This window comes from Haliotis asinina, chromosome 2 (genome assembly GCF_037392515.1).
Source record: "Haliotis asinina isolate JCU_RB_2024 chromosome 2, JCU_Hal_asi_v2, whole genome shotgun sequence".
Classification (NCBI taxonomy): Eukaryota; Metazoa; Mollusca; class Gastropoda; order Lepetellida; family Haliotidae; genus Haliotis; species Haliotis asinina.
Window position 1 is genome coordinate 78,672,761 of NC_090281.1, and position 12,370 is coordinate 78,685,130.

The following is a 12,370-nucleotide window of genomic DNA, read 5'->3' on the forward strand; positions in this document are numbered from 1 at the left end:
GAAAATCGTTCCTTCTATGACGTCACTGTAGGGCTCTGGCGACAGAGTTATGTAACCTGTCTGCGGTTTCGTTTGCGGGCTAGAGGGAAGCAGACGGCTTTTTAGCAACTTTTGAGCGCTTGGTATTAATTAACCACAAGGGTTTTTCACAAAAATTGGTTTTCCGTTTATGACTAACCATAAGTCTTTCAGATGTAGTGATAAAAAGAGTACCAAAAAAATGAGTTTAGTTGTTCTTTAAGGATGGACTCGTGTGGTGACGAATGCATTGACGCCACATAACCACTTGACATCTCCACATCAAAAGGCATCACTGGGAACAAGCAGGCCTGAACAAACAGTGTCTAAGATACAACACACACACATGCAAATGAAAAGAGAATATTTATTTGAAAGTTAATTTCAAAATATACAGAGTTAACACTGAACTAAAGATGCTGCAAAATGAGTTTTAAAAACACCTGATTTCTGCAGTGACTGAAACACTGTAATACTTTGAATACATTAGAGACAAATTAATTAAACGAAAAAAGACGAGTGTGACTAAACGCGTCAATACTGTTTGAGATAAAGAAAGTATCAATACTGTTTGAGATAAAGAAAGTATCAATACTGTTTGAGATAAAGAAAGTATCAATGCACTCATCAGAAAAAGCCTACGAAGTATAGAAAAGTCAGGCCCCCCTAAGTAATTGAAGGAAGTACGGCAAATTTGAAGGAATTGCATCTCAAATGTAAGCAAACGCAGCCCACTCGCGAAACAATTGCAGCGATATCGGTAGTTTAGCGATAATAACATAAACACAACGGCCCTATCGGAAGCAATGTCGGTAATAATTGAGACACGCTCGACCATCTTCGGAGATTTCTCGGCTCCGTTCCGTGATTTGTCGGTCGCGTCCTGAAACTCACACATCAAAACATGGCGTCACTTGAAGCAGCACTCGTCTCGGTGAGTTTTGTTTTTAGTTTCTGCCGTTTTCATTTACATAATTCTTCATCTTTGACCACCCCAGTTGAATGCGTCTAGGTGTGAGGTGTTGTCGGAGTTATAGATTATTTTTTTTAGGAAAACATCGTCACTCCAAAAGAGCGTCAGAGGTCATGCCCGTGTTGGTTATTTACGTCTGAACATCGGAAGTCTCCGGATTCAACACGGGTGGTCAAAGATGGAGAATTATAAAAATGAAAACAGTAAACACTAAAAAAGTAAAAGTATGTAAAAGTGGTGAAGATAAGATTCCATAATGCTTTTTGAACGTGGTCAAATGTAGCATATATTATATTTGGGATTACACTTCCTTAGTAAAGTACAAATTCGGCTCATCTAAAAAGAAAGTACAATTCCAAATGTAACATATGTCACATAATGATGATAAATGTGAGATTCTTTGAGCCCCTGTGGGATAAAATGATCGATAAACTATTATATGACGAGTCTGATTATTTTAGAAACATTACAGGCTGACTCGTAATTGCTAGGAATAACAGATTTGGGTCACCCAAGGCATCTTCTTCAAATATGTCACTTTCTGTTAGCTTAAAGAGATACAATACGCCAAGTATTAAATTATGAATCGTAGCGGAATATATATTTCCATATCATGGACAGTCAATAAAGTATGGTACATATACTGAGAGAAAAAAAGGGATCACACGAGAACACAGGTGTTCCTTTATTTTTTCCAGGTTGTGCGATGCAAAGCTTGTGAAGATACCTTGGGAAACATATGTCCTGATTTTGGTTTTCGATTTGACGAGTTAAATTCAGAATATTTTACTCTGTCAGACAGGTCATTATTTGAGATGAAAATGCAGTTATCGTTTCCGGTCTGAAACTATCCTGTTGACTATTTCGTTGTTAGCTGGCCAGCTGATTACAGAGACATCTAAGTTCGGTTCGAGAAGTCGGGGCCAGTTGTTTACCACTTTGGTGGAACCAACGACACGACTCTCATAAATCCACAATGACCAAACTGTTATATCAGACCTTATTCTTATGCCAGTCACTGCTTATTTTAATCGAAATGCGTAAAGCAAAGTAAATGGTTATAACACGCTAAAATTGTTGGTTCCTTTGACTTCGATATACATGGTTACACTAGCAAGAAGCATAGAATCCTTCTCAAACTATGTTGTAGTAATCGAGCTCCACAATGATTCGACCAGCATTTTTTGGATCCACTTTATGTCTGAAATAAAGAAGAACACAATAAGCAAACGAACAAACCACTAGCTAATTTACATCATGATCGGTACCCGTTTAGTAGATAAAGCTTCCCTTAGTCACGTCGACGCCCGGGTTTGAATCATTACATGGTTATAGTGAAGTCCGTTTCACGTACACAGTTGATTTAGAGTTATATTTTCTAAAGGTGTGTGTGTGTGTGTGTGTGTGTGTGTGTGTGTGTGTGTGTGTGTGTGTGTGTGTGTGTGTGTGTGTGTGTGTGTGTGTGTGTGTGTGTGTGTGTGTGTGTGTGTGTGAGTATTTCCTGAGATATAGGGTAAATGTGTGGGCATCTGAAGCGTCACTATGTTGTGTCAGAGACAAGAGTTCGAATCTTGGCAAGTTAACTTCTGGTGCCCCCAAACCGTTGATAAAAACAGTCAAAGAAATCAACCGCTCTCTCCTCAAAGGTCACACTGCACTAGACACAGCGTCATATATTTTTCAATTAATTCAAAGCAAGCGCTGTACCCTACAAGCCTGTCTGTCCGAATCCTTGTACACTGATCTCCTAACCTCCGTACTGCGGTTGTCTGTGTGTGAGCGAGTGAGTTATAACGGCTGTACGCCGTTGGTGCACTGGACACCATACACTGGCTTCATATGTAATACCCATGCTCGGAATCGAAATCGGGTCGTCTGCGTGACCAGCGAACCATTTAACCACTTGGCTATCCCTCCGCCCCCTTTGCCTGTCTGTGTAAATCATCAGGTCACTTAGCAGATATTGAAGATCAGCACAACTCTCTCAAGTCCGTTGATATAGTATGTCGGTATGGTGCTGAGTGAGTGAGTGGGGTGGGTTTAAAGCCGCCTTTAAGACTTGCCAGTCATTCCTCATGTCAGTTAACTGTGGAGGGAAAGCTCATGGCGCGGTATCAGATGTTTTCCACTTTGATTTCCACAAAGTCATAATTCTAAGGTTTACGATGTGATCAAGGAACGCAACTCCGCACAGCTAATTGTCGAGGATTACACGACAGCCACTCATACACTCTGAAGGACAAAGGGTCATAGTCGGTGCGAATGAAGGATTCGAACCCATTATCATTAGATGCTGGCACAACCGAAGGGCTCTCGGATCCCTTAAGATTAAAAGGAAGATTTGTAAAATTAAAACGCCATTACTAACTTGTAGCCGTGTTTGTTCTGGTGATTCTGGACGACCGGCTTCAGAACAGGACGCCCGTCAAGGCTGTGGTTCCCCTTCCCTGTGATGATTGAGAATGTTCCGACACTATCTAGAAGAAAAGGTCGATGTCTTTAGATGGGATATAGTAAGGGTGAAATCGCACACTCTCGACATGGTACGGAACGTATTGCGGTACAAGACCTTCAGTCGGTCTGTTTCGGTTCGGTATATGAGATATGATCATAATGCAGAATATTGACAACATGAGTCAAACTAAACCTTACATTGTTGGAAATACCTAAACCGAAATCCTTGTTATTTTGAATGAAGATAACTGTCATTCTATAAATTATACTGAATATATCAAACAAACACATAAGGACTGGATAACAAATGGCAAGTGATTCTCACAAACGTATCAAGAACTGCTGCAGCTTTGGCAGAGCACAGGAGATGTACATGTTTTTTCAAGGGAACAGAAGTCTGCTCATGGCTTCGCTTGCCCTTTGGTGGCTATCAACATCTCCAGCTGTTTGATAACCGCACACACACAGATATGTGTGTGTGTGCGTGTGCGTGTGCGTGTGCGTGTGCGTGTGCGTGTGTGTTTTCACTCAAACGTGGTGAGGTCATATATACTCTTAGGTAAATGCAACGTTGCGTGTGCATAATGGTCACCGTGAAAGACATGTTAGAACATGCAGTGTCGTAACTGATTCAATATTCTTTCAGTTTGAGTGGTATGTAACAATGTCAAAAACAGCGAAAAACAGTGGCTGAAACACCCAAACACAACACACTAGAGCATGTGGAAGACAGACTTTACAATATATATTTTTCATGTATCAGATCACTTTTGCATGTATTCTGATACACCAGGGATACTCTACAGCATAGGCTCCCTGAATAAACCCAGTGGGAATTTTATATCTACAACAAGTAACAACTCGTCATTAATGCAAATAATATGTTTGCAGAATGTATAACGCGATAGAACATATATTTTATGTCAAATAAAGGACCCCAGGCACTGATGTCTTGCTGACTTGTAGATTTAAATAGACGTCATTCAAGGCGATTCCGAACTTTCTTCCGGGAAAGTGGAGGCCGTCCAGGAATGCATAGATTTGGACAACACGATTCGAATTGTATACATTTTAGAAAAGCTCTATAAAGCTTTTTTCGAACATGACTGCACGGAAACCCTAAATATCGAATTTTGGAGCCCATTACGGTATACCCAAACGAAGGCCAAATACTGCGGGGCTACTAATACAGCGGTATATCGTTTCACTCCAAGGATATAGTTCTGGCCAAAACTGAAATATCTTATGATCTGTTTCAAAAAAAAATAAAATAAAATAAAAAAATAAATAAATAAAAAATAAGTAAAATAAAATAGAAAACTAACCAGATTTCAGTCTTTACTCTGGTACTTTTTTCGTCAAAGGACGGCTTGGTACATATAACAACACTAGCATGATATTTCTCCTTGTGAGAAATATGTGGGATGCGAAGAATCTGTGGAAATCCTGAGATAATGTTTTACAATACACATGGATTTCACCATCCTAAAAAGATATAAATGGAAAGTACATATAAAAACACATTACAAATTTGAAAAGAAACATTTTCATGCTGTGTCCGATTGAAGTATCGAAGGATTTTGCAATTCAAAAGTCACAAACAACTCAAAGTTGAAAAAAAAAACAAAGGAAAGAACTCGCTATATCTTTCAAAATAATGTTTGCTGGTTACTTAAATCAGTTTCTGTTGGACTAAAAGGATCCTTTAGCAAAACCTTAATCATAATTTAACTAATTTCAGTGTTAGTTACAGATCACATGCAACCAAAGCGAACATAATTTAGTACACATTATCATTTCTTAGCAGCACATAATATACATTGCTGATTGTGACAAACCAAGTAGCCAAACTTATAAGCGTACTATCGCGAATCAAAAGTGCAGTATTCTGTAGTTGAGTTTACTTCCCTCGAAAACGAAGCACCCGTGAGACCGAACCCAGTCAGACCGGGTTGGTGTGCACTCATGTGTAACGAAGCCGTTCATTGGCTGAGGGCTCATTGTGTGTATATAGAGCTGGGGCCCGTTTCACAAAGCCCCCTTACCGGTCCGACCTCGTAAAGCAGGTCCTAGGCCACCTCTTACTTTTTTACCCAGTTTCACAATGACCTCGTACATTTACACTGTGTCGTTAACAGCCCCAAATTTAGGACCCCGATTGACCTGTCGTAAATGCTTTAAACACCACTGGTACAAAGATGGCGTCAACAACTATGGTACAGCAAGTGATTAAAACACGCTAACTAATAAGGCCTGAGAAATTTTGAGATCATGATTCACAGCATTATTTGGTGTACGGTATGATTTCAAATGCGGAAATTGGATAATTACTATGGTTATTTGATTTAAAAATAACATGCTAACGATCACTGATATCAGATTTTCATGTTATTTCCAATGATAAATCTGAAACGCAGCCGATACACCTAAAATCGGTTGGGATGCTTTCGAAACTATACTCACACGAACACCTCAGTGCGGTTTCCGCCATATTGGATTGTGTTTACAAAATCTCGTTTCATGAAGACCTGTATTGAGACGCCTATTACATCACGAATATTCCATAGTCAGCTGTGACAAACGCATCAATATATTACCGATACACGTTAACATAATATTACATCTGGTCTTTGCCACCAGTGCCAACAGTCTAGGTAAAATAAAACGAAACATACTGGGGATGAAAACAAAGACTGCGCTAGTTTGAAACGTAAACAAACAAGAATTCCGATTTTACATTGTGTGGCACTTTATAAACAAATTCCGACATCCAACCGGCTCTCCATTTCTTTGAATGGCTCAATACCAATATGCATAGAAAGAGAATCACAGCAGTAAAGAGGAAATTAAAATCAGATACAATTCAAAGATTTGATACTTCAAAAGTAATTGTCAAAGTTTCCGTGCAGCTTGACGCCATAACAGAAGCAGAACCACACAGAACAACGGTAATTATCAGTGCTGTATGCGTTGCTATGCAACAAGGTACCTCTTAAACGATGTACGACATGTATATAGGACCCCGTGGTACGACATGGATACGACGTCTTTGTGAAACGGTCGTAAAGGAGCTCGGAAGAGGGTCGTAAAGAAGGTCGTATGAGCTACGACCTCCTAAATTTAGGAGGTTTTTGTGAAACGCAGCCCAGATCTGTTTATTGACATTTTAGAAGTATGGTGAGTAATAAGAAAGCAAGATTCTTTATGGATAACAACTCAAGTAAGAGTGACAACGGTATAAGAATCCATACCAAAACGTCGCATTATACACAATAGAAAAAGTTGTTATCCATAAAGAATGTACATTTTATTTTATTCTAAGAATGGATTTTATAAATACATGCTCTTTGTATTTGCTTTCCATCCAATGAGCTAATACTGAGATTGTTAACTAGTGCGTGGCTGGAAACAAATGCAAAGCAAAACTTGACACAGACAATCTGAGTTTGCACCGGTTTCCGTCCGATACAGTCATCCGTGAAAAATGGAGGCAGTTCTTGTACCCCACAGACATAATAATATGTCATGCCTGTCTTTGTAATTACGTATTGTGACAGAGACAGAACCCAGGTGCACGAGCCATAAATCAGTGTATTTTGTTTATGGTGTAGCCGGGTAGGTGTTAAGTTCAATTTGCATGAGGCCAATGACTGAAGTTATGTATTGAGTGAGTGAGTTTAGTTTTACGCCGCACTCAGCAATATTCCAGTTAAATGGCGGCGGCCTGTAAATATGGACCAGACAATCCAATGATCAACAACATGAGCATCGATCTCCACATTTGGGAACCGATGACATGTGTCAACCAAGTCAGCAAGCCTGACCACCCGATCCCGTTAGTCGCCTCTTACGACAAGCATAGTTGTCTTTTATGGCAAGCATGGGTTGCTAAAGGCCTATTCTACCCCGGGACCTATGTGTATTGCATATTGTCATTAGCAGACAGGCGGGCAGACAAAAGGTGTCAATAAAACAGACATTGAGTTCTGTCTGTGACAGAGACAGCTTGCCACAATCAACATATTTTTCAATCTGAGCAATTCTTAGCAAAGAAGTTAGTATTTCTAATGCTACACATTCCTGAAATATGGGTCCAGTATATTTTTTCCTGTAGACATAAGACTTTTGTAATCACGTGAAACATCTCTTGTTCTCCAACGTCTAACCAAGATGGCGGATAGGCACGACGTGTTGTAACGAGTCCCTGACAAGAGACTAGTTAACAACTTTAATCTGAAGGCTTCTGGCATACCACACATGTATATTCGCTATATACAGATTGCTTATTATGCCTACAACATCCACACCAGTCTCAGAGAGTAAAAAGAATAAGAAACAGAGGAAGAGAAAACAGTCGTCGTCAAATACTGACAGGTCCGAGCCTCGCGACTCAACCCAGACTCGAAAGAAGCCGGCCATGGACACTGGTAACATCGTTAGAGAATCCCTGAACACCCCGTATAACGCTGAAGAGATTCAACACCCACAGGTGCCTAGCGTCTCACTAGGGTCAACACATGCAACAGGTCCGTCAAATTCACAATTGATCGATGATAATATGGCCGACATATTGTTGAGACTTGACTCGATAGACGGTAGACTGAGGAAACTTGTTATTGAAAAGGATGTGTCTGATATCAAACTAAATGTCCCTAAACTGGAAACAAAAGTAAAAGAGATTGATACCCTGAAATCTAGGGTAGAGACTGTTGAGACGAGTGTCAGTTTCATCAGCAAGCAGTATGATGAATGGAACAGGGATAAAACACTGATTGAAAAAGAAAAGATTTGCAGGAAAAAGTAAATTTCTCCACTGAAATTAAACATAAAAATGTGGAATTGAAAAAAACCTGATTGACCAAAGATGCAGATCTATGCGTGACAATTTAATCTTTACAAATATCCCTGAAGAGCAGAATGAAACGTGGGAGCACAGTGAACGCAGCTCTACAAACGCATTCTTAGAAAGTTCATCAAGGATCATATGAAACAAGAAAGTTCTGATTTGCATTTTAAGAGGGTGCATAGGATCGGGCAGAAGCGGTTGACTCCCAGGGAGCAAAGGAAGCGAGACAAAGGCCACTTATTGCTATTGTTTGTCTACACAAGGGAACGTGACTCTGTGAAATACGCTGGAAAGGAACTTAAAGGCAAACCATATAGTGTTGTGGAGCAGTTCCCTCCTGAAACCGCTCAATATAGGCGAGATATACTCCTACCTAAGCTGAAGGCAGTCAAGCGAGAAGGAAAGAGAGCCTACATAGTCGTTGACAAGCTATACATTGACAGCAGACTTGTAGATACCCCTCACCCCTCATCTGATGATGATGAGGTTGAGGTTGATGGTGATGTTGCTGACAATGATGATGATGAGGAGGAGGATTCTAATGGAAATACGGACGATGTTGAAGATGTTGTTGGTGCTGATAATAATGTTGGTGATAATTACGGAGTAAACATTGACCATATTAAACATGCTACAAATGTGTCGGATATCCCAAAAGAACTACATGTAGATAATATTGTACATAGTGCTGTCCGAAATTGTAACTATTATAGTGAGAATATTGATGACAATGCTGAAGATGATGTTGTTAATGTAGATGATGATGATGATGATGATGATGATGATGATGGTGATGACACGTTGAAATTAAATGTATGTGGTCTAAGATATTGCGTAGACTACACAGAATTACAAGAAATGACATTGACATGGTGGGACTTCAAGAAACCAAAACTGATACCTTAGACAAAATCGATATACCAGGTTATAAGCTAGTTCTCCAAAGCAGAAAGACGTCATCTAGAAAATCTGGTGGTATTGGGGTTGCTTTTAGACATAGATATGAAAAATATGTGAGAGAACATGCCAGCTATGCTCTTCTAAAAACATTGCGGACGAGTATCATTATATTTTCCATTGTAAAGCATTAGATACTTTGAGGAAGCAATATCTACCCACCCATCTAATCATTTTTCCATGTATAAAAAAGCTCAGAATATGAGTGAGCTGACACGCACATACGCACATACGCACCCACACCTAGACACACACGCATATTTACTTTGTTTCATTTCCTTAAGGAACTTCTCAAGACGAGGTAGCGCACTCTTAACAGAGCATCCGTGAAGGTCCAGGGTAGCTGAAGTCGGAACTGGAAGTATACATAATAAATCATAAACCCAAAAAGATATGACATAAGAAGGTACATACGTTAAAATATTCACCCTTTCTGATTGCACGTCAGGGTAACGAGGTCGAACCTTATTCAGAACATCAACCATCGGTTATGTGGCCCGGATTCGATGGTTTACAGACCGTGGGTACAGCTGGAGTGAGTGAGCATGGTTTTACGCAGCTTTTAGCAATATTCCAGCAATATATATAAACCACGAATGTAGGAACTCATGAAAATACAAGTGTTCCTGTATTTTGTTACAGGTTTCTTCACGAGGTCACAAGGTGTATATTGCACCGAACATTGGTCAAATTCTGGGAATGATTAAACGACCACTTGTACTTTCATGTGTTCCTTTATTTATTTCCATGACTATACATATCAATATTTATTGGCAGATGACGATGGAACACATCTAACTGTCATGTTACTTCAATTACCCTTATGATACTGTATGGTCCCTGTATCTGTCTTGCCACTTCGTGCTTCGGTGTTCCGCCTTCTGTGGACGAGAAATAAATCCATTAAGACATTACGTCAGTAGCAGACAACCTTGTACAACATATTAAGTACGAGGTGGAGTGAGTTTAGTTTTACGCCGCACTTAAGAATGTTTAACACGGTATGTCAACAGCTTAGTGCCACTACACTGACCACCTTTGGCTTCAACACACGCCTAAACACGTCGACGCATTTGATGACACAAGGCGACGAATGGCGTTATATGTTCTACACGTGAGACATTGTCTCAATTGTTGAGCGATGATGGGTGGCGCAGGTAGTCTTCCGATCTGTAATACTAGGTAGTCCAGTAAGTGTTATATCGAGAGAACATGCTGGCCACGGTAGAGCAATGATGTTGGTGTCATGCAGAAAGTCGTTTATCAGTCTTGCCGTGTGAGGCCTTGTGTCATCCTGTTAGTAGACAAATAGTTGAAAAACTTCATCCCTGTATCTTCGCGCATTCATGTTACCACACATAATCCCAATTCTTACTTTGGGGTCGCAGCAGCCTCTGTGGCTTGGAGGCGGTTTTCGGTGGACTTGCATTTCTGAAACAGAGCGTCTATACCTGCTTGCTACTCAAGGAGTTGTCTTATCTGGTGATGGTACATAAGGATAGTTATACGAAAGGTGCTGACTGCGGACGGGGTGGTTTATATCTTGGTTTGAGGGTGGATCTGATGACGTTTACTAACTTCTGGGGGTACTGTTTATAACAGACGAAGACTGGAGGTGGTTTAGCTCGGTTTCTATGACTTTTATTGTCGAGCAGATGTTCTTGGCTCTTCGTATGAGGGTGGAAATAAAGCCTTTATTAACCTATACAGGGCGTCGGGGGTAAAGTGACGATATTGGTCGGTGTGTGAGGTTTTCCTCTGGACAGTGGTTGAGAGCTTGTTGTCCTCTTTCTTAACCAGGACATCGAGTAATGGGAACTTATCAATTTACCTTTACCTTGATTGCGGTATCACCTTCTTCATAACGGTGTTAGTACATACGCCGAAACGTGGCACTCATTACAATAAAGAAGCTAACTATCCATAGACCTCGATTGTCCTTCATATATACAATTTTAAAAATGCCTCTCAAAGAAGAAATTCTAACGAAGATACTGACACTTTTCTAAGGATCTGCTTCAATGGTGATGCCAAATAAGTAATTGTGAGGTAACTGAGATTCGGTAATAAATATTCCACCCAAAAAGACAAAACAAGAAATAAAGATAATAATGACAGAAATTAACATTTCATCTATGACCCACGGTGACGTCAGATGTATAATTAGGGAAAGTTCAATGGATTGTGGTCAGGCTCAAGATGTATAACCAAATGACATCGTGCTATTTACGTGCCTTTGACGTCGGTCATAACATCAGTCACACGGATGTCGGGTTAAGAGAATTTAAGGGCATCCTCGAACGGCTGGTGCACTCGGCAATGTTGTGTAAAACAACTGAAATAGGAGCTATGTTTTGGCAAAGTGCCAACTGAATGTGTTTCCCTGTCAGGGACTTGTAACATTACGACGGGGTTTATTCCTTTTCTGTTCGAGAAGTCACACTGTCTGGTCACTCCTCAGGTACTTACCGACGTAATACACAGCACACACAGAAGATGATGATTATTACTAGCAACAGAATAATGGCAATCGTTTCCCATGGTATTTCCATTTCCATTGCGTTGCAACTGTTTTCTGTTCTAAATGATTTTAAGAAAACACGTTAGCTCGATAGAAGAGAAATAATCGCTGTATGGCATAAGAGAAACCAAGAATTATTTTCATTGGGAAAATCCCATGCTATAATTAGAAACAGCGCATATTCAACAGGAAAATTCCGACCAATCGGAAGACGACAAGTCTAACTCCATTCCATACGTCACCACTCGGCCCTTTCCGTAACCTGTGCTGAGTAACTGTGAGACAAAACATCCTGAAAACTCGGCACCCAGTTTGGTTCGAATTAACTGCAAAATGACTTATTTGTAAACGTAAAATTAGTCGGAAGCTTTGTCTCGACAAACCCGTATTCATACCGACTGATCGAATCTCTGTTGTTATTGTAGGGTTATAGTGTGACGTTCCCTCTTAGCTCACACAACAGTGCCTTTTGAGGGTTGTTATAATCGCTGGAGCTGAAGTTTATCTCGTAGAGCATCAGGAACGTCGTGACTGGTTCCACGGCCTGGCGTTGTTTCGGTATCGTATTTACATCGCATGGTTATGTCTAGACTTGCACAAG

At 40.2% G+C, this 12,370-nt stretch overlaps 1 protein-coding gene across 1 annotated transcript; it reads right to left on the reverse strand.

Moving 5' to 3' along the window:
• Positions 1-367: 367 nt before the first annotated feature.
• Positions 368-11,927, reverse strand: LOC137272905 (uncharacterized). The gene is made up of 5 exons (XM_067805324.1): positions 11,718-11,927; positions 10,068-10,129; positions 9,514-9,603; positions 3,360-3,468; positions 368-2,192 (listed from the first exon to the last, which is right to left on the reverse strand). Exons 1-5 carry the CDS (start codon positions 11,804-11,806, stop codon positions 2,126-2,128), a joined length of 417 nt encoding a protein of 138 aa, XP_067661425.1. The 5' UTR covers positions 11,807-11,927; the 3' UTR covers positions 368-2,125.
• Positions 11,928-12,370: the final 443 nt, after the last annotated feature.